Source organism: Periplaneta americana, chromosome 3, assembly GCF_040183065.1.
Source record: "Periplaneta americana isolate PAMFEO1 chromosome 3, P.americana_PAMFEO1_priV1, whole genome shotgun sequence".
In the NCBI taxonomy this organism is placed as follows: domain Eukaryota; kingdom Metazoa; phylum Arthropoda; class Insecta; order Blattodea; family Blattidae; genus Periplaneta; species Periplaneta americana.
Window position 1 is genome coordinate 119,922,947 of NC_091119.1, and position 24,263 is coordinate 119,947,209.

A 24,263-nucleotide genomic window follows, 5' to 3' on the forward strand; every position below is an offset into this window, starting at 1 on the left:
GAGTGAGCGGACAGTGAGGAAGAGGAGGAGGAGGTTTGCAGAAGCTAATTTTCTGTCCAGAAGACTTGCATATGGCCTCGACTCGAGCCACGGCACAGGAAAGTGCGCCTTCATTTTGCGTGGATGGACTTCAGAGCAGTCCTCTTCACTGATGAAAGCCGCTTTAACCTGAGGTTTGCTGGATGTACGATAAAAGGGTAGGGAGAAGGCCTGGAGAGAGGTACTCGCCTGTTGGTGTCTCGAGGACTGTATTTGGGAGTGGCTCAGTAATAGTGTGGGGTGGCATCAGCAATGTGGCCCACAATGAACTCATGTTCGTCGATCGCAGGGCTCTCAATGCACAAAGGTACATCAAAGAGATCCTGGAGGACTATGTGATGCCCTTTGCACCTTTCATTGGCCAGAACTTTAAACTCATGCACGATAATGCCCATCCACATACTGCTCGTTGTGTTGTGCAGTACTCCAGAAGTTGGGATACGAACCCTAGACTGGGCAGCTCGTAGTTCCGACATAAATTCTATTGAGCATGTGTGGGATATGCTCGGAAGGAATGTCCAATAGCGTGACATCAATCAACACCTTGGCTCAGTTGGGGCAAGATTGCTGGAGGAGAGGGATCTCATCCCTCAAGAAGCCCTTCAATGGTTAGTGGGTAGTATGCCTCAACACTTACAGGCTGTCATAGACGCCAGGGGTGGAAATACTCGTTTTTAGTGATTAGTGACCTCAAGAGGTGCAGTGTAAACATTAACCTTGTTTTCATCAGCCTTAAATTGATAAAATCGTGATGCAAGATAATTAAAAAATTTCAAGATCTGCGAAAGTTACAGAAAACTAGGAATTACATACATGTTGCTAATAATGTTTCAGTATTTTTTAAAACCAGATATGTTGTTTTCATAAAATTATCATAAATATTTGAAGGGGAATATTTTTTTTATTGTAATAAATTAAGATTTTTTATAAAAATGTTAAGTGTATCGCTTTTTTTACTGGTCAGTATATATATATATATATATATATATTTATGGTTATTTAAAGATGCTGTATCAACTACGAGGTTATTTAGCGTCGATGGGATTGGTGATAGCGAGATGATATTTGGCAAGATGAGGCCGAGGATTCGCCATAGATTACCTGACATTTGCCTTATGGTTGGGGAAAACCTCGGAAAAAACCCAACCAGGTAATTAGCCCAAGTGGGAATCGAACCTGCGCCCGAATGCAACTCCGAATCAGCAGGCAAGTGCCTTAGCCAACTGAGTTATGCTGGTGGCTCTATATATATATATATATTGCAACAAAATGGCATCTAAAAGTTGGGGTGCAGTTATTATTTGTGGCAAGATTGGTGTCCCGACCTTGAAGTGATGGTGTGTGTTGCACATGGGTCAGTTAGGTGGGAAGCGGTGAGCCAGATGTAGGTCAAGTGTTACAGTGTATTTAATCATGGCTTCAAGATGTTCACACTATAGACTGTTCTGAATTATTGAAGTAGAACAAGTTGGTAACCGCACAGCAGGAAGCAAGTACAACATAGATGAAAGCTACATAAAAAAAGTGTCTTGAACATACCAGTGGTAATTGCCGGACATTTTGTGGACAAAAGCAAAGTTTCCCGAAATTGAGAAAATTTTTGTGACATGTAAATGAGAAGGTAGATCAGTTGTGCTGTTTCAAGTGAAATGTGTCAACTTGAGTGCTTACAGGATTCAAGGGCAGCCGAGGATGGCTCATTTGAGCATTTTATCACAATGGATTCAGCTTCTGCAAGAAAACCAGCATTGTGCAATGGCTGCCTGGCAATTACAAGAAGAAAGTGATTAATTTTCACAGATATGTGATCGGTTAGCATTAGAAAAATTCATATTATATCATTACATATTGGTAATGCTGATCAGACCCCAGTGTATTTTGAAATGCTGTTTGATACACAGTTAACAAAAAGGGGAATCTAGCATTCTAATTAGAACGGGAGGTTATGAGGAACAAAAGGTGCACAGTTATGCTTTGTGTAACTGCAGATGGAAGGAAGTTGCCTCCATATGTGATTTTTAAATGAAAGACAATCGCAAAAATTGATGTTCCAGGCATTATTGAGAGAGTGCAGCTGCTGTGTTGGACAATGATCTTATATTGAACTGAGTTAAGAGAGTTCAGCAACGTCGCCCTAGAGCACTGCTCAACTTGCGCAACAAGCTTGTTCTGGACAACTTCCATGGCCATACCCAAAGTCCGATAATCTTTGAACAGGGAAAACACTGACCTGGTGTTAATCCCGGGAGGTCTAACATATGTCCTTCAGTCTCTGGACATGTGCATTAATCGCCCATTTTAAGTGGTGGTGGTGATGCAGTGTTACACAAGATGGATGGCAGACGAAAAACACGAGTAAACCCTGAGCAGTAAAATTAAGTGATCGGATGTAAGGCGAATCTGCTGATGGATCAAGAGTGTTTGGTACTCGATTGAGCTTCTTTTTGCTGGTGGAGAAGAGCTTTAAAAGTATGGGATTTCTAATTCATTGGATGGAACAGAAAACTATATGCTATGGCAAGATGGTGACGATAATATTTGCAATGCCAAAAACTCTTCTGCTAGCAATGATGAATGAGATACTGTTAAGTTATTGATGTATCAATATTTTACTGTTCTTACTTACATTTTTTAATAAAAATGAAACGAAATGAACACAAAAATAAATATATTTCCTTCAAGATTTACTTTCACAAATTAGGGTGCATAAATTATTCGAGTATATACAGTATTAAGTAACTAATATGAGCTACACGCATTTTATTAAAGATGGATACTTTTTTAAAAAGATCGTTAGAACCTTCTACATCTGGCAGCAATAAGAATAAAAAGAAAAATACATTGTATAGCGATAACTATCTCAAATATGGTTGTACCATTATTTCCAATAAACCCCAGTGTCTAGTTGGTTGTGAAGTGTTTTCACGAGAAAGTATGAAACTGTCAAAGCTATTCCGACATTTAGATACCAAACATCCAGACATAAGAGACAAGATTGTAGAATTCTTTCTTTGAAAGAAAACAAAACTAAACCAGTAATCCACATACAATTGCCAAAAATCTGATTATACCGACAGGTGTGGGTGTGGTGCAAATAATGTTTGGTGAAAAAATGGCTGACAGGCTCAAGCAAATACCTTCCTTCAATAACACGATTAAAAGCAGGATAAGAAGCATGCCTGAAAGTACAGCTCTCGCAGATCTGAAAACCTCGCGACCGTTGAGATCAGTTCCTGGTCAGGTGTGAACTCCACTTGTAAAATATTTCTCTCTTTGTCAGTCAATCAGTTGTTTGCTAATATGTGCCTGTAATGAATTTCTTTGTGATGGTCTAGTGGTGGAGTACTGGACTTATAAACTTGTGGACCCATGTTCGATCCCCAATATACCCCCTCCCCCTCCGATTTATAACTTGTGTTGGGTGAGCCCATGCTTCAAGTAACATAGGGATTTTCTCAGGAGCTTCGTTTCTTTGTGGCATCCCAACAAATCTCCATCTCATCTCATCTCATGGGTACTAATAATGGGTGTAGCACAGACCAGCCTCCTATGGCACACCCTGGCCAATGACTTTGTCAGTAAATTGGTCTATACAACTGACTTCATATGGATGAATGAGGACCTGCTATTAGTAAAAAGAATAACGGAAGTTTTAAAAATATTCAGTGGTAGCATTTTTAAATGTGTATTTAAATTGTGTATACAAAATTAGTTTAAGTGTTTACAAGTTGTAATTGAATAGCCGCCCAGAACAAGGTTGTAACCCTCATTTCTCAAGAGCTGACTTTTTCACGAATAAAGGTTGTTAATGATGGGCTATGTGTAATGCTTGTGCTCTTATTAAAATCTGCACATGTCTGACTGTCAACCTCGCTCTAAAAAATTAAAAGTATGTACAGTACAACATGTTTTTCGCCATTTTATAAGAATTTCGTATTTGCTCATTACAATCTTGTTCTGGACGGCTATTCAATTGTTAATGAAATGGCTCCAGTTATTTCAAAATTAAAAGGGAAGAAGTTTCAATGTCAAACCAAAAAAGATATAAACAATGTACTATTGCTTATGTCTAAAGAAGCTTCTCAAAGAACTAAAATTCCTCTACACAAAGCTCAAGAACGAGTGGCAATGGCTGTAGGCGTTATCCCATAGTAGTGTCTAAAAATTTGTTGCAGAAGTGAGGAAAATAGTATGTGGCAACTATATGTTTTCCAAAATGTTGAATAAGAGAACAATTAAAAAAGCATTTGATTAAAGCGTAGTATGAAGGACAGTGAGTGACTTTTAAATCACCGAGAAACACGTTCCAACAACATCTGTATTAGGAATGAAACTGAAGGACGCAATTATTGGCTTTAATAGAGGCAATACTAATGTTAGAACTCTGTTAAAAACAACTGGGACTTTCTTATTAGTTAAAAAAATTTGATATTAGACAAAAGAGGCTGAACTGCCTGAAGTAAATTTTTAATTACTGAGCTGAATGAAGAATGTGTATCTCGATGAGTCATACATTGTCATCCCACATGCTGTAGATGAGCAAAGATTCGTCCCAGTGCCCTAATAATTTGAGAGATTTGGGGATTACCATTTTCAAATTGCCATGCTCTGAAAATATTTAAAAAAAAAATTGAAAAGGATTATATGGAATGAGAGTTATTGTTTGATAACATCATAGATCCCATTATCATAAACTTTGGTGGTATCAGTGATGATCACGATGATGGTGATTCCAGCTATAATGATGATGAAATGGATGGGATGGCAGATCTTGAAGACTCCAACTAGCAGCTTAGATGTTTTGCATGCAATTGCTGTCGTTTTCACTCAGTTCTTTCTCCTTTCCAAGTGACGTCAAGAAGGTTTTCTTCTGCATGAGCTGTAATTGAAACCAAGTTCTTCATTTTTTTCTTTTTTCGAGGGAGGATCAGAAGTCTTGCACCTCAGTCTGAGGTTTATTGTGCACCTCCGTATACTATGGGATGATTGTTGGAGTCTTTAAACCGCATTCCTGTTAGTATTTGATTCACTGCTTGGTACCATCTTATTGATTCAACCACAGCATCCAATTCTGATGGAGTTCACATAGGCAGAAATGCCCCTCCATCTCTCTGTTGATGTTCTGCCGTCTCCTCAGATCAATGACATCTGTTCGCAATTAATGTACTGCATGCTGTTCCATCCTATACTGACTCAAAAATCGTGGCACCACAGATATCACGACTCACCAGGAGCCATGTGTCTGAAGGAGCTACACTCCCTGAGCTGCCTGGTCTGCCATAGTCTGTTGTGAAAGGCCCTACATCTCTCTGAGATCTTTGCAGCTCCCCCAGACAGAAGACATCTCTAGGTAAATCATGATACCACATCTGCCCAATCTCCTGGTCGATCTGAAACTATTGAAGATTATAGATGAAGTTGAAATTAACGACGATGAAATGAGTCCAAGGTCCAATGCCCGAAAGTTACCTAGCAATTCTGCTTCAAGTGGTTGAGGGGGAAAACTTCGGGAAAAAAAAAAAAAACAGATAACTTGTCCCAACCAGGATTTGAACTCAGGTGCACCCATCTCACAGTCAGGCATGCTAATCATTACTCCAGCAGTGGATATACAAGTTCTTGAAAATATTAAGAAAAAAATTAGTGTACAATTACGACAGTCACAGAAGGATAGCTAATGAATTCAGTTTTAGATATTTGCCTTCAATTGGCTGAAATTTCAAAAAAGAAATATGAGGTAAAACTCATTGAAATATATATGTACTGATAGAATGTTGAAACTAGACTTTCTTTGCAGAGAGTAGACCAATTTTGGATCAAAAGAATGCAATAATACTTCGAGCTTGCAAAAGAAGCTCAAATTTTTTTACAATATTTGTAACCTCGTATTTACGCAAAATAAGTTTTTCATCTCTGATTGCCATCAAAACAAAAGTAAGAAATCTCTTGAATTTAAAGATATCACTCTGTGTGTATCGGATAAAGAGTCCAGATATGAGAAGTTACTTTCTGAAAACCAAGCACATTTATCACATTAGTTATTTTTTAATAATTGAAACTTTATCGTTATGTTCAACGTTATTTATGTTTATGATTATAAATACAAAATTCACATATGAGTCATTCCACGTCAAATCGCACAAAACTATACAAATTTTGACCTTCATATTTCTGATTGCGTTTATATTTTTTTTACCAATTCTATGGGTCTCATAAACCAACAAGTCTATTTTTATTTCCTCCTAAGTCCACATGTTTTTAAAATATTACATGTTAAAATTCGTTAAAAATGTCGCACAATGCAACATTTAAAGCGTCATATTTCTGACGATATTGATGTTAAAATTTTTTTGAAAAATGCATTTAAAAGCTTAAAGTACTGTCTTTTATTAAATATTTACTAACTAATTTTAATATAATTATTTCAAATATTTTTTTATAATTCAATTTTTAAAACATATACATCAATGTGAAATAGCCCTATTAAAAATCTAAAAAAATGCCTACTAGGTGCACTGAAGTATTCTTAATAATTCCAGAAAAAATCAGAATGGGATCTCCAATAGTTTATTGGAAATTTAATTACTTATGACAGAATGTGTAGCGGTCAGAGCAGCAGCAGTGGACGGGAAGCGTTAAAGCGCGCTAAGAGGTTTATCGGCGCTGGATAATTGACTGAACGTTGCAACATTACACCCAGTACAGATCAAGTTACTCGAGGAAACACTGCTAATTTACTTATTATGATATCTTCAAATAATTGTACATTATGCTTTTCAAATGTTTCTTTTCATTCACATTTTAAATTTTCATTCGCCTACCTTCTTTCTTGAAAGAAAATTGTTTTACTAAATCTTCAGTTTTTGACAACGGAATGAAAGAATATAATTTTAATGTACCAGTTATTGGTTTTAGATTATGATATCTGGCCTGCAAATTTTCAGTGTGGTTTTTGTGCTTATTGAATGGACAAAATATAAATGACACGTTAGAAATGTTTTTTTGTGACTAATCAAACAGTTTTTTTTGTGTTGTTATAGGATCTTGTATAGGCTAACTCTCGTGGCAAGTCTTTTAACAGTATCTCCAATGCCAACACATGGACCTTTACCATGCGACATTGCAAAGAAGTATCATTCAGCACTAATTCCATAATCGTCTTCATGTAAGCAATTATTTTTAAAATTATTATTTTTTTTTTTGTATTGTGAACTTGATCCATTGGAAAAGTAGATGATTTTTTTCATATCGTTGAATTCTTGCTTTAAGAAATTGATTGCTTCGGATTGAAAAAAGTGAAAGGGATCGGTGTCATGTTTCATGGTTTCTGAGATGACATTACTTTTGTAATGAATTTCTGTATCTCCTTCGAAATATACTACGAAAGGATTTATTTATTTATTTATTTATTTAAATATACAGAATAAAGAATATAATTACAATTAAGAGAAATAGAAATAAAATAATACAATCAATATAAAAAAAAGGAGATGCAGTAGTATTAACTAAATTTGAGACCGAATGAGCAGTGCTCATGTTCGGTCACAGTTCAGATATAATATTAATAGGCCTATAAGAGAACATAAAATAAAATAAAGTAGGAAGTAAAATTAAAATTGTACTGTATTGTGGCTTGGCATATGTTCCAATGCACACCTTGTATTGAATCTTGTATTACAAATGAATAATTTTCAGAAAAGTCTGCAATAACTATGTAATTTTCAGGTTGTACTTTCTTTGCATTCCGTCAAAAATAAAATATGGCTGACTTTTGAATGGATGATGATGCATCTTCTACATGAAAAACTTAACATGCTAGGGAGCCTTTTACTTTTGAAACTTTTCACGAGGGTATCGTTTTGTTGTATCTTTCTTTTCTTGATAGGGGATTCTATTGACATCAAACTCTTGTTTAATTCTCAATATTACTGATTTCTAGCACTGTATCCATAGAACTGCTAGAAGAAATACTGGGATAATCACTTTCTCTGTCCGCACTTTCATTTGATTTATGTTTATTAATATCACAAGAACTACCAGCTTCACATATAATTTCACCTGACCTATGCGGAAATTGATTGATTTTTACGGAACAAATCACATATTTGCACACACAAAGACTCCTTTAAATTGAGCTTTATCAATAAGTCGCGACTTAGTGTACTTTTCTTTTTTAAAAGCGTGATTAGGAAGGTAAATGGATTTAAACACTTGTTATATATTACGCCATCTTTACCATCACTCATGTTGTATAGAAGTCACGTCACTGCGCGAAATTCAAACCCAAACTGATTATTTTTCTCTCATGCCATCTGTTTACTGCCTTACCCAGTCTTGCTATCATCAAACACTTGGCTATATTACAGTATAAACTGTGTAGGGCTTCCCCCTGAGCTGACAATAATAAAATAATTTTAGATAAGATATTTACTGTTCCTTAAGGTATTAATCATTTGATGATTAGTATGGTGACATCAGATGCAACGGGAAATTTCCACGGGCAGCCTTCTAGCCTATGGCTGCAAGCAGTTCATTAGCTGGGCATCGCGAGCGCGTGCATGCCTCCGGAAAATAAATTGTTACAAATGTATGGGTGCCGATCCCATATTTATAAATGCAGTAGTTTACAGATAATACATCAGCGAACAAGTCTATATTTTTTTTCAGATTTTTAACTTGGCTATTTAATATAGTAATTTTGCTTTGAAAAAGAAATGATTAAAAAAATAAGCCAAATTTTAAATTTATTTGTGATAGGCCTAAAGTAATAAAAAGTGTTGTATTTCGTCTTTCAAATGCGCCAAACCGCAAATCTCAATTATATGTAGACACTAAGTTCCACGCGAGTTTATGTAACAGTGCGCACATAATTTGCGTAACTTCAAATATTCATAACTACACAAATAATTAATAATTGTGAAAATAAAAAAATACGGGTCTCCTTATTTGATGTCTGGAATTCATGAAAAAAAATTCGACCATTTCCGAGAAGGTCGTGTTTTATTGCTGTGCGATTTGACGTGGAATGACTCATATGTTAACAAGACACTTTGTTTTATTTTGTAAATCACTTCACGACTCTCTTCACCTCTTCATGAGACTCCCCAGGGTATTGTGATCCACACTTTGAGAACCACTGCTTCAAAATGTAATTACAATTTTATGTATTCATTCAAGTAGAATGAGACCAATACAATTTCCAAAAACCAAACTTTTGTAAGTAACCCTATGAAGCCAAAAGTCCAATTATTATAGAAATGCAGATAATATGGAGGGATCATCAATGACTTACATCAACAAACAAGCTGTGGGAAAAGGGCAAGTATTTATGAAATCAGAAAACTTCAATCTTCGTAACTGACTTACCACAAAATATAAAAAGTCGTCGATACTACAATTTATCTATGGTTAGTCCATAGTCTAGAATCCTTGCATGAAATAAAATGTAATAAGGTGATTTATTTTAACCCTTAAACAGTTGTGCTTAACCACCCCACTGACTTAAAGCATTATTATCTCGAGTATGCGAATTCCGATTTAAAAAATGTTTACGGTTATTGTTGCCTTATCAATTCCAAGTACAGACTTACTGAATATGTAGTTATGAGCTCCATAATATCTGACTGGGGTGTTCACACCACCCCGCGCGACTACTTAAGGGTTAAACACAAGAATTCTAATAGACTGCATCAAAATCAAATCAGAAAATTCAATTTACATTCACTCATTACATAATGCCCCGCATGACCATCCTTAACATACAAATGGTAGAATGATTGCATAGAACTAATGTTTCTTCTGAACCTTGAAAGAAACTGATACATAAAAATATTTTTCTCAAACAATTTCTAAACTTTAAGTTCCTTTCTTCTATTTGAAACATTTGTATGGTTTCTTTCATGTGAAAGTAGAGTGAAATACACCTTACATTCTTTATAAAGCATTCTTCTTGCTCTATCACAGAATGCACATCACAGTTTTTCCTTTATAATTAATATGTTTAATTTCTGCTCTAGAGTAAAAATTTCCTGATTTCATAATCTACAAATGGATCACACAAATAATTAATTTTATATCCTTTTAAAGTAATAAGATAAAAAAGTTTCAAATATATTTAGTATTTTCATATAGGTTTATACTTTAACGGTCTTACTAATAAAAACTCTATATACAGACGTTTAACTGTCTTATACTTATACAATGAGTGGCTTGTTTATAAGTCGAGTGTAAATTTCTTACTAATAATCACTACATACGTCGTGTATAACAATATAACTGTTACACAGCTACGTCATAGTTTCGTCATTACTTCGTTATGAAAGGTAATAGAATATCTGAGGTTCTCTATTGCATCCGGTAGAGCGCTCTAGTGTGGCGTGTTAAATATCGATAGTACAACTGGCTCTAATCGATTACCACACTACATTTTGGTCAAAGAGTACAAGCTACAGCAATATTATTCTAATAATTCTATGATCTTTGGTTTGTTCTTCTGTGGTTACAAGGTAACCATCATCATAAAATGACAGTCGATACGAACAGCTGTTAGAAGGGCGGCCATTTTTTCCCTATATACAACGCTTAAACAAGGGGTTTCGTGTATATAACTACTGCAAAGTAATTCCCATTGTATAGTTACAGCCTGTTTATACGTCCATAGCTTATTCACGGTTTATTAGTAACGTTTTCTGTCTCAACTCTGCATAAGTCTCGTATAAAAACTATACACGGTTTATTAGTAAGACTGTTAAAATAATGTTTGCAATGACGATTTTTAATACCTATATAATAAACACTTGTCAACAGATATAAAAAAAGATACAATATAAAAAGTGTTACTTCCAGCAATAGCATTCAGTTTAAAATTTATGATATAACATTTTACAGCTACAAGTGCACGTTTCTTTGGAATTAAATATCCTTGTATACAATTTTCTTCATTTGTATTAGATATGAAATCTTGATTATATTTATTCAGAGTAGAACAATTCTATAAATAAATATGAAAAAGCTGTGAACACAGAAAGGAAAAACAGCATGAACAGAACTGAATACACATTTTCACTGAAGAGCAATGTTAATAATGTATAAAAAAAATCATTGGCTATAATGAGACTTAGTACTGTATTTTAAATTCTCAACAGATGCAACACTAATCTAAAATTATATTCTCAATTACTATTACAAAGTGTCATATTTATCCTAGACATATTCTAGCTATACTCTTAGTATTTACATTATTTCTTCTCTTTGAGTAGTGCAGAAACATGATGGTATAATAAAATTCAGAGTTCTACTTCTATGGTGCGCAACAAAAAGGGCGTAAGTCAGAAATTGGTGGTTTTGAATTACTGTATGACCACCATATAAGTACAAAAATGTACTTCTTCAGATGATATAAAGGACATAATATGTCTATCCACTTTCATAATGGTGTAGAGCATCAGATTTCCAGCCTATCATAATGCTACCGGTTCTCATTTCAAACTTGCTCTACTGAAAACTTGCAATTTAGGACTTATGCCATTTTACTGTGCATATATATATATATATATATATATATATATATATATATATATATATATATATGAAGAGTCCAGGGGAAAACACGTTAAGTTCAAATTTTTCAATTCTCTGATTTCAATGCTATCTTGTGGTTAAATGGGAGTACTACAAGATGCCAACATCAAACAGGGGAAGAAATTGCTTGCTCCCAAGTATTAAGCAAGTAAAGGAAATAAGTGCAGGGGAAGAAGCTTCCATGTCCATGTTAAACATGGAAAGAACATGTGAAGTCCATGGTATGACACATTGTGTTAAAATTATTCATAGTACAGAGTTTATTCTGAATTTAATTGTCTTCTTAGAAAATATTACATGGTTATCATCAAGAGTTTTGTTGCTTCTTCAATGATTACGGATTCATCTAGTAACTAAGAAGAGCCTTCTCCCACTGAAATAATTCAAAGAAAAACCGTAAGTAAGGGTGGATGACTGAAGTTAGCAAGTTAGTTAAATTACAAAGTCATGAAACAGGGCCTGACTGTCATTGTAGGAAGAATTATTTTGAGCTTGTTAATGAAGTTAAAAGGAAAGAAATTGTTAAAGTAATGAATGATATGAAATCACACGACAAGATTAATAATTCTCTCTCTGACTTGATTATTATATTGTCAGTACAAAGGCAGCGATCTAGGAAAGATGAATGTGATGTTTCCTATGCCTATCGTGTTCGTGTTTCTGTTGATGGAAAGCCAACTGAGTTACCGATGTGCCAAGAAGCATTTCTATCACTTCATGGAATAGGTAGAGGCAAAGTGAAATTTATCTTAAGATCACTGAAGAAGACGTCAGGCAGTTCACCAAAAGATCAGCGTGGTAAACACAAAAATCGTAAGCACAGACTTTCTGAAGAAACAAAGAAAAAAAATCCATGACAATATCAACAGCCTAAGCGGTACAGAGGCCATTACAGCCTCACTAGAAGGAAATACCTATCACAAGAACTTAACATAAAGAAACTTTATGAAATGTTCAAAGAGAAAATTCTATCTTATCTGTGCATTATAAAACATACAGAAATATTTTAAACTGCGATTTCAACATTGCTTTTGGGTATCCCCAAACAGATACGTGCTCACAATGTGATGTTTTCAATGCAAGAAAAAGTAGCTTGGATGCTCAAATTTCAGCAGCTAAAGATGAGGAAGAAAAAAATAAATTACAAACTGAAATTCAGGACATCACAAGTGATCAGGATATTCATCTCATGAGAGCAGAAAAATGGTACAGTCTGAAACGAAACGCAAAACTTCAGAGCAAGAAAAAGACAGCAACGGAGACAAATGTATTTTATTACAACAGAAATTACTCTGTGTGTAACATTACGACAAGCAAAGTGTATTACAGAAGGAAACTTTCTGTTTTTTTCTTCAACATTCACATCTTGTCTACTGGGAAAAGCATTTTCTATGTATACCCTGAAACAGTGGCACGGAAGGGCAGTGATGAAGTTTCTTCTGTCATACATCACTTTATCTACAACTACTTGGATGAACAATTAACAGACCTGAAGGCCTTCTGTGACTCTTGTCCACGTCAAAATAAAAACAATACAATCATGAAGTTTTTCACCATCTCTTGCACAAAGAAAAAAAACTGAAGTCTATCACTTGTACATATCCAGTTCGAGGTCATTCCTACAATGAGTGCAACAAGAATTCACGATTAATCAAACAGAATACAGAAGCACAACTTCCATATGGATGGACTGATGTTACCCGCGGTTCAAGGGAGAAGCCTTGCAGATTTGAAGTCGTCCAAGTTGATCAGGATATGATTAAAAACGGACTAGTCATTTGAATGGTACCTATCATAATAAGTTGTCATGTGCTATCCGTCCTATATAGGATCTAAAATAACTGAAGATCATCCTGGGCTCATACGATGTCGAAATCTCTATTCTGGACCTTGGAAGGACATCCCAGTTTTCCTACCAAGAAAGAGAGCTATGCGAAGTCAACAGCATCAACACCAACGTCCAGTGGAATTCACCATTCCTGACATTCTCTATGAAGGTATTATATAATAGGGCCTACTAACATTTCTACCGTGTAATTTAATTTAATTTATTATTAGAATACTGTTTATCTATTTTATTTTTCATTGTTTAGGGCCTCTGGAGATATCTAAAGAAAAGTATGTTGATCTTCAGGTGCTCAAAACTCTGCACCAAGATACGTACAATCTAAGATACAAGGAATGAAAAAAGCGAAAATCTCTTCAATAATAATTAAATAACTGATAATAATTAATAGTAATTTACATTTTTTGTATATTAATGATTTAAGTTATACCTTTGAGTATCTCTATCATGTAGGAGAGTATACTGAGTCCTTCTGGGCTACCTCCAATGGGAGGCAGTTATTACCTTACTAACATTTTCTGTTCTTTAATATTGTAATTACAGGGAAAAACCTGCTATGTCCTCTTGAATACGTTTTACTTATGCAACAATTTTTGTAACATTCGAAGTGAAGATCCATTTTTTTGTGTTATCAATTGTCAAATATATTAAACGAAAACACAGTAGGTACAAAAAAAAAAAAGATAAAAATTCTAAAAGTCTGTAAACTTTAAAAACCTTCTCCTGTAAAATTTAGAAAATATGACTTAACGTGTTTTTTTCCCCTGGACCCTTCATATATATATATATGTATACTGTGTATATATATATATATATATATATATACACACACACACACACACATACATCAGTTTTCAATAAATAAAATGAAAACAACAACAACCCACATGCAACAATGTATTTCATGGATTCTGCACCTTCTCAAATTATATTCATATTTAAATGATCACAATATGTATAACATCAGTCTACTACTCTGTTAGCAGACAGACCCTTCCTTTTCTTTATAGTACCAACTTTGGCTGATGGTGAAACCATCCTTCTCTTTAACTTTCCGCTCCTATCTCCCTTGTTGCCCTGCTTTGGTTCGTTTGTATCAATATTCACAGCAGTTGTAGTCCTCTTACTAGTGGATCCAGCCACAGACTCTCGTATAGTCACCTTCCTTCTGCTGACCCTGTTATCAATCTCATGAACGCGCTCAGCTGGCAATATCTTTCTTGGGACTCGTCCATCCACATCATGTCCAGAACCTTCTGCGATGGCTCCACTCTCTTCACGTGCTCGACTCAGCTCAGCAGTCAAATCCCCGAACTTATGATCCCACTCCTCCAGGTGTCGCTTGAGTTCTGCAATCTGTGTATCCTGTTCTGTCAACTTGTTGGCCTGTTCAGCCAATTTGGCTTCCTGCTGACGAATCTTTGAAGACTGTATAGTAAGTTGTGCTCCATAACGCTTCAGCTACATGTAACAATATGATAACATGTATGCAGGAGATTACTGCTTTTAGAAAATGTTAATATTAGGAACATTCATTACAATTTATATTGAAACTGATGCTACAATAGATCTATGCCTGATACAGCACAATATTTTACATTGAAAATAAACATTTAGGTTCTCGACGGGATTCGAACCCACGATCATTATTTAATGCAGCAACAAAGTCTATTAACCATTGCCTACATCACAGCTGGTTATAAGTTATTATTCTGCAGTTCTCCTAAAAACAGTCTGAAATAAATAATGTGCCAAAATGGATCTTTGGTTCATGTAACTCATTCTAGATAGTATTATCAATTACATCACACTATTTTGCAAAAACTGATGTCTCACCTTCAGTGTGAGGCTGTTGACCGTCCTTTTCAGGCAGCCAACAGATGCTTTGTTCCGTTTTGTTCTGCTATGGATTTTACTGAACTCTAGCCGCAACTTCTCCTGTCCCAGTATACGTGGTGATGGAGTAGTAGCCACCAAACAGGACCCTACACAAGTTTTCTCCATTAGACATTTGCTTGAAATAAGTAAAATAATATCATCACCACTTTCTGTCAAAGTACCTGTCATAGAATATGACGTGTGAGCAGATGAGGCTACCAGAGTTATTTTCAACATTGGCACTATTTTCTCATCAAAGTGTTCCATTGCCATTGAGGAAATGTCTCTCAACTCCTGAAGGACTTCATGAGCACGAGGTGGAGTTTTAGAATCCTTAAGGCTACGAAGTACTCGAAAAATTTCATCAATTACCTGTAAGTATGTAAGGAAAGCAACATATTAATCTACACTTATGTTAATTGTTTTGTACGTGCATGGTTCAATAATAAAATAGATTACTCCAGATGTATTAAAATCTTCAAGTCAGCACTCGGATCATCAGAGCTTGAAAAAATGCACTCATCTGCTCATCTGTGACGAGTAAAAAAATATGAATTTTTAATTGCACTTTTATAGTTATACCATACGCATTAGTGAAATTTTTGTTCGATTAGTTAGGCACCATACAATTTTTAAAGCCCTGTGGATCATTCTCCTTTCAACACAGATCCACCTGTTATCAGTAGGTACTTTAATTGTAGTACAAGTCTAATCGTACATGTTCCTGTTGCAATATATCAGATTAAACTGCCAATATCATTTCTTTTTTAACTATTTTTTTTCGGGAATTTCTCGCTAATGGAGAGGAAACAATTGGTTTAAAAAAATTCAAATAAAAGAAACACTGAAGTCTCCTTCCAACAATACAAAAGTTGAAGAATTTTGTACCAAAGCTTATCTTCGAAATTATCCATCAAATTAATAAACTAATAAATTAAATTATGGTTTATTTAACGACGTTTGTAGCTGCCGAGGTTATATCAGCGTCGCCGGTGTGCTGGAATTTCGTTTCGCACTAAATCTAGTGACATGAGCCTGTCGAATTTAAGCACACTTCATTGCCATCGACCTCGGCCAGGATCGAACCCACAACCTCGAGCATACGTCAGCGCTATACCAACTGCGCCACTATATATAATATTTAATCTTAATTCACCTTATGTGCAGCAGCCAAGATTCGATCCAATATCCTTTCGATTTATAGTCAGATGCTTTATCACTATGCTATGAAGCAATGTGAAGACTCCTTTTAAAATATTCACTTAATATTATTTGTTGTTTATGAATATACGTCAAAAGATGATGCCAGGTTAAAGACCACTTCCTGGAACTAGTGAAGAGAAATTACTTCGTGTTAGCTATTTCTCAGTCGTATTCTCTCCCGCTTGGGACTATTGCCCCCAAACCCACACTAGTGTACAAGAAAAATAAAAATCACTATTAAAACTAATAAAATACAAAGGGACAACAAAATGGTATTTCTAGAGAGGTTAAGTTAGAGGAATAGAATGAATCTGTGAGAGATAAAATTTAAATTTATAAATAAAATTAAATTATTTATTCAATAAATAAATGTATGTTATAAAATGATAACATGGTACCGTAAACATTTATACCAGTAAGTACTGGTTTTGGATTTTCATGAAATTACTAAGGTATTTTAAAACATTTTGATTATTATTCCTAATGTGTATAATGACTGGTTTTGGATTTTTACGAAATTAATATTTTAAAACCTTCTGATTATTATACCTAATGTGGAAACACTTAGAAAAAGTGGTATTTTCCTAGTAACCGGTACTCGTTACATAGACCACTCTTACACTAAACCTGGAGTAATTTAAGCTTATTAATCAAATAAATGATTCTACTTACTGTTTTTTATATGCTCACCTGTATGTAATTTCTATTTTGTACATATTTCATTGTTATTTTCCATCCGAAGATCATTAAGAACGATGAATATTACTTAATATCTCCTATCTTTCTTCAAATAATGTTTATATGCCATATTAAATTTCATTTGTTTTCATAAGTTAACAATGATGCACATTGGGAGCAACATATAAGAAATTATTTTCCTACACAATGCACGCTGTATTCACGTTGTTTTGAAATGATTAATAATCGAAGATGGTTTGCTTATTGTTTATTATACGTATGTAATTTCTATTCCATATGTTTTTTTTCTATCCAACGATCATTAAGAATGGTGAATATTATTCATGCATGTTTCCTGTATTTCTTAAAATAATGTTATATGGCATGCTAGTTTTTATTTGTCGTTATTTACGTAAAAATGATGCGCCAAAAAATAATAATAATTTCGTACTCACTCCACATCCTATAATTATTATATTCACATTTGTTTTTCAGTGATTTATTAAAGAATGCACCGGTACCTTCGACTCAAATGTGATGGACCAGTTAATTATTATAAATTAATTGCATGAGGGCTTGGGGGCCGTCCCCAACAGGGGTTTTAGGGGGCAGAGCCCCCTAAAGCAAGAAAGAACACATCATAAAATATAAGTCGTACCTTCAACCCAAAGATGATGGACCGGTTTATTAGTCTACTATAAATTAATTGCATGAGAGATTGGGGACCAAGTCCCCAACAGGGGTTTTTAGGGGGCGGAGCCCCCTAAAACAAGAAAGAACACATTATAAAATGTAACTCGTACCTTCAACCCAAAGGTGCTGGACCGGTTAATTACTATAAATTAATTGCACGAAGGTTTGGGGCCAAGTCCCCAACAGGGATTTTTAGGGGGCGGAGCCCCCTAAAACAAGAAAGAACACATTATAAAACGTAACTCGTACCTTCAACTCAAATGTGATGGACCGGTTAAGTACTATAAATTAATTGCATGAAGGTTTGGGGGCCAACTCCTCAACAGGGGTTTTTAGGGGCGGAGCCCCCTAAAACAAGAAAGAACACATTATAAAATGTAACTCGTACCTTCAACCCAAAGGTGATGGACCGGTTAATTACTATAAATTAATTGCATGAAGGTTTGGGAGCCAAGTCCCCAACAGGGGTTTTTAGGGGGCAAAGCCCCCTAAAACAAGAACGAACACATTATAAAATGTAACTCGTACCTTCAACCCAAAGGTAATAATATAATAATATAATATAATTATGTTGTACGTAGCAAGATCAATTATTCAATTGATAGGATATTTTATGAGGTTGTCACGACTGAGATATCTATTGTCAATTGCTTTTATTTGTCAGAAGGCCTTGACTGACGGGTATATTATTATTATTAATAACAAAACACTAACAGATAGTAGAGATATAGCAAACGCATTTAATAAACACTACTCAAACTCTCACAGATTACATTCCAATATCAAAAAAACTGACAAATTTATCAAAAGAGAATTACATAAAAATAATAAAAACAATATTACTAGTACAAAACCTGAAATATTTCATCAAAATTTTACTTCCAAAGAATTAACTGTAGCTATACAAAATTTAACAACCAAGAAATCTCCTGGCCCCGACAACATTCATTCGAATTTTTAAAACATCTGGGGGAAAAAGCCAAGTCTGTACTTTTATCCATTTTCAATTTATCATGGAACACCTCAATTCCTGCAGCTTGGAAAAAAACAATCATTGTACCAATTCACAAAAAAGGGAAACCTGCTCATGATGTTAATAGTTATCGACCAATAGCACTATTAAGCATGACAGCAAAAACCATGGAATCCATGATCTCCAACAGATTAACTTGGTATTTAGAATCCCAAAATCTTTTATCACCAAGACAAGCCGGCTTTCGACAACTACACTCTACCAATGAACAAGTCATATGCCTCGGCCAAGAAATAAAAGACAGTTTTAACAAGAAAGAAGATACCTTGGCAATATTTATTGACTTTCAGTTAGCATATGACTCTGTTTGGAGAAATAAATTATTACTAAAACTCCAGAAATTAGGTATCTCCAGCAATATGTTCAGATGGATATCAGAATTCCTTAGTCAAAGATTCATTGCCACTAAATTCAATAATTCACTTTCTAGTTACAGATAAACATATCGAGGTCTACCTCAGGGCGCTGTCCTCAGCACAACTTTATTCAATATTTATATAAATGACTTACCCTCCCTATTAGAGAAATCAAACATGAAAACAGCACTATTTGCAGATGATATAGTTTTGTGGACTTCCGGATCTTACAGACATAGAGACAAAATTCAAAATTCTGCTCTTAAAGCTCTAAATCAACTACATGAATGGAATACATCAAATTTGATGACACTCAATTTAAGCAAAAGTAACTACCAAATATTTTCACTCTGTAAAAAAGAAAGAGAATTCAAAATCCAATACAATGGCCAACACCTTCCTAGGACTTATGAATCCAAATATCTTGGAGTTATTTTCGATAGTAAGTTAACATGGAGCAACCATTTGAAATACATTTCTGAAAAAGCTCCTAAAAGATTCTCCCTTCTAAAAAGACTAGCAGGAAAGAAATGGGGATGCTATAGGAATACTTTGAACACTACATACAAAATGTTTATACAGCCAGTGCTGACATACTGCGGAGAAATTTTAATTACTTCACCTTTCATAAACGACATAGAATATGTTCAAAACCAAGCTCTCAGACTCATTACTGGTGGAATCAAAGCAACTCCAATAGATTCTATGAGATTCCTCACTAATATTAAAAGTATCAAAATGACAATAGAAGAAAAAGCACTGATTCAATATGAAAAACTTATCAGATTACCAGGAAACAATTGCAATTCATACAGTCCTCTCTGTAGATTAAAAACTCAAAAAAGTTTCATATCCATTGTTCAAGAATTAAAACAGAAAATCAATATCCCGAATTTAAAAGAAAACTTACAAATTAAACCAAACCCTTCAACTCTATTAAATATAGAATATAATCTAAATTTAACAGAAGAAATATTAAAATCAGAAGTAAACACTGAAATACTGAAACAATTGTCTTTAGAGACAATTAATATTAGGTACCCTCCACAAAACTGGCTTCATTTATACACCGACGGATCCTTGATCTCCAGAGAACAAGGTGCCGGTGCAGGTATTACGTGCTGTCTCTTCTCACTTTATAGATCACTTGGATATGGAACAACAAGTTTTGATGGTGAAATCATTGCAATAAGTGAATGTCTCAGGAATCTTCTATGCCACATCAATAAATTTAGGAATGCAGTTATATTGTCTGACTCCAAAGCAGCTATTCTATCAATCGTCCCTAAACACACACCTTCATCTCAAACAGCAGAAATAACTAAAATGCTCTCTCAATTAATATCACTCAATAAAAGAATTGTATTCCAATGGATACCATCCCATTGTAGAATCCTGGGAAACGAGAATGTGGATGCTTTAGCAAAGAAGGGCAGCACTGCTACTTACAGACCTGTTACTAAATCTACGTATTACTCTGTGAAGAGATTTATTAAATCTACATACTTAGACTTCAACAAACAAAATTTGATAACACAATCCCAAGGGAAAAAATGGAACTTTCTGCATCAAAATCCACAGTTAATTCCCGATTTACCACGAAAATCGTCTGTAGCTGCATTTAGATTGGCAACTGGCCATGATTGTTTGGCTAAACACCTGCATAGAATTGGAATATATCAGTCCCCTAACTGCCCATTGTGCAACTCAAACCAAGAAATGGATTCGGAACACCTCAAAATCTGTGCTTCATTGGCTGGTCATGATAATATCTTTGAAAAATATTGGAGTGCAAGAGGTCAAATGACTTTATTGTCAAACGCCTGGCATTAGAAAACAACAACAACATAGGCTATAAGGACTAGCGCTCTTAGGGGTGAAGGTCGGGGTTTGGGATTGTTCACAAGCAACAAGTTATACTAAATATGTTAAACATAAAAACGAACTATGTAACGAGTACCGTATACTAGGAAATTACCGAAAAAGTGGATGGAAAACAATCCTAATTTAGATTTATATTTACATATTTATGGATGTCGACACATTGGCACATATTACATTGTTTAATCTAGTGTTGAAAGCTATCGCTTAAATATTCCCTATAAATGCAATTCATTAACATTGTAACACCAGTTGAACTACTCAGGCAATTTGTGAAAGATGTTAAGCAATGTGTAAGTTATATATACAATGTATGAAGTCACTGTTAAAGCGAATAAATACACCACTGACTCTTACAAAAGCACATAGGAAAACTCAGACTGCGAAAATTAATAAGGTGAGTACAAAGTTGGCATATAACTCAATGTCATATTATGGTTAATTACCAAAACGAATTAAAAATGTAGGTAAAAACATAACTTTACAATGGATTGCAATGCATTGCCATAAATTGAAATAAAAGAGCTAACATGTTAGCAAAAAAAGATTAGGATAAAAAAATTGTCATCAAATAACCCATAAGTTTCATATTAGTCTATAAAACCGATCACAAAAAATTAAATCGCCTAAGGATCCTGAATTGATAACTGAAGCACCTCGTAAATCAGCTCTAGCCATGTTTAGGTTGATCACTGGACATGAATGCTTAAGCAAACATCTTTACAGGATTGGAATAACAACCATACCAAATGGTATCCTGTTCCATCAGGAAGTAGAGACGGACATTTATAACATAGAAATCTGTGAAGTTCTTAAGATACATTATGATATCATATATATATATATATATATATAGCCACCGGCGTGGCTCAGTCGGTTAAGGCGCTTGCCTGCCGGTCTGAAGTTGCGTTCGGGCGCGGGTTCGATTCCCGCTTGGGCTGATTACCTGGTTGGGTTTTTTCCGAGGTTTTCCCCCACCGTAATGTGAATACAAGGTAATCTCTGGCGAATCCTCGGCCTCATCTCGCCAAATATCATCTCGCTATCACCAATCTCATCGACGCTAAATAACCTAGTAGTTGATACAGCGTCGTTAAATAACCAACTAAAATAAAAAATATATATATATATATATATATATATATATGTTGTTAAATCGGGAGCATTAAATTCATACATACAACTTCGAAAAATTCATTAAGTGGAATATATTTTAATGTAAATTACGAATAGGCCCTATCTTCTGAAATAGACAAATAATATAACTATTATTTCATTATTTCTCGAAAATAAATTATGACTCACTGTGCAGACACGAAATTAATGTTACTGAACCATCCTTGTACACGCAATTAAATACAGCCTACAAAGATCAAATCACGTTTCCAGGTAAGGATCATGCAGGCTTCTCCTTGCAACCGTTTCCAAATATCTTATTAGTTCAAGTCAATCTCACCTTCCCTGGGATGAAGCAACAGAGGCCTGCATCGATATACTTGGTGAAAGTCATGGCAAGCATTGAAAGACGCGTTTCTATGGCTGTTAGAATATCACAGTGCCGTGCTAATGGATGACTTCTCCTTTCTGATTCTCGCCGAGGGAGCTGTGACTTCACTGCCTTCAAACACTGAGCATGATGTTTCTCCACCAAAATAAAACCTTTATTTAACAGCTGCTTGCACAGTATATTAAACTGTCTACATATCTAGAAAATTAATCACAAAAGTATTAGAACTACACTCTTAAATACAAAATTAGTCACTTATACTTTATGCAGGCAACCATAGATAATTAGCAAGGGACTGCCGGTCTTTTCCAAGTTATGAAGGTAGAGTTGAGAAGATATCTAAGTGACGTGAGGCCGAGGAATATGCGAAAAGATTTCAATGATTTTAATTCCTCGGCCTCACGCCACTATCCCCTCAACTAACCCACGAACCTTATCACATACCTTGTAAAAGACCGGCGGTCCTTGCTAATTGCCCCTAACTTATAATATGCATGAAATAATATTCATGCAAGATATGGTTGCTTGCATAAAGCACAAGTGAAAAAATATATGACTAATACTTAAGCGAATATGAATACTGATGTAAACACAAGATACGATTTCCTCCCTACCAATAAAGTTACATCAAAAACACTAAATGACAGATTTGTCTTTATGGTAAAACTTAGGTATCTCTCTACACTATACAATTCCTCGGCCTCATATCACTTAAATAATCTCCTCAACTAACCCACTAACCTTGTTACATACCTCGGCTTAATGTCACTTAGCTATCCTCTCATTTAACCCATCTGACCCATAAACTTAAATCAGACATGTATGTGGTGTGGGACGATATCAAAAATTGACTTATTTTTTTATAAAACACATTCGTACATACTACGTTAAAATATTTATTTTCATTTAGCCCATATAAACATCAAAAGTATTCAAAAACTGATATACAGTATAACCTCTGTGGGAACTTACAATTCTGTATCTCGCTATATCGTCATAGCTTAAGTATGACAAAATCTGCTCGAGAACAACATCAGGTAAACTCAATAGCTCCAACATGTTTACTCCAATATGTTAATTTAGATGAAACTGCAAACGGAAAAATAATAAACTCGTGTACTAAAAAGGATACTCTTTGACATATATCATTACGTATCAACATTGTCTTGTGGCAGTGTGACCAACTCCAGAAACACAAAATCTCCTAGTAAGTTGGCGTCAGGTCAGATAAAGCATACGTTTGAGGATGATGTACGGATGTACACTCCTAGATCATATATGTAACATATATGATCTAGGGTACACTATAGCCTAGATCATATTTGGGACTATAGTCAAGTTGATATACTAAAAGCCAGGTTATGAACCAACGAAACAGGAAGTAGTTGGATGGGCGAGAGGAAAGTGCGGGTTAGAGGGGTACCCTGTGCAGTGATGACACGTTGAGTGTGGGGGTTGGAGGGGAGAACGAGAACGGAGCTTTTCATTGGACCTCGCGTGAAAATGTCGTCTGCTAACGAAAATCTGGCAACGGAAACACGGAGACAGTGTAGCCAGTTCACTTGCAGT

At 35.0% G+C, this 24,263-nt stretch overlaps 1 protein-coding gene across 1 annotated transcript; it reads right to left on the bottom strand.

Moving 5' to 3' along the window:
- Window positions 1–2,706: 2,706 nt before the first annotated feature.
- Window positions 2,707–23,916, bottom strand: pall (F-box protein pallbearer). Its single transcript, XM_069821450.1, has 5 exons — window positions 23,667–23,916; window positions 22,644–22,892; window positions 15,526–15,715; window positions 15,302–15,450; window positions 2,707–14,926 (listed from the first exon to the last, which is right to left on the bottom strand). The coding sequence occupies exons 1-5, from the start codon at window positions 23,751–23,753 to the stop codon at window positions 14,429–14,431; spliced, it is 1,173 nt and encodes a 390-aa protein (XP_069677551.1). The 5' UTR covers window positions 23,754–23,916; the 3' UTR covers window positions 2,707–14,428.
- Window positions 23,917–24,263: the final 347 nt, after the last annotated feature.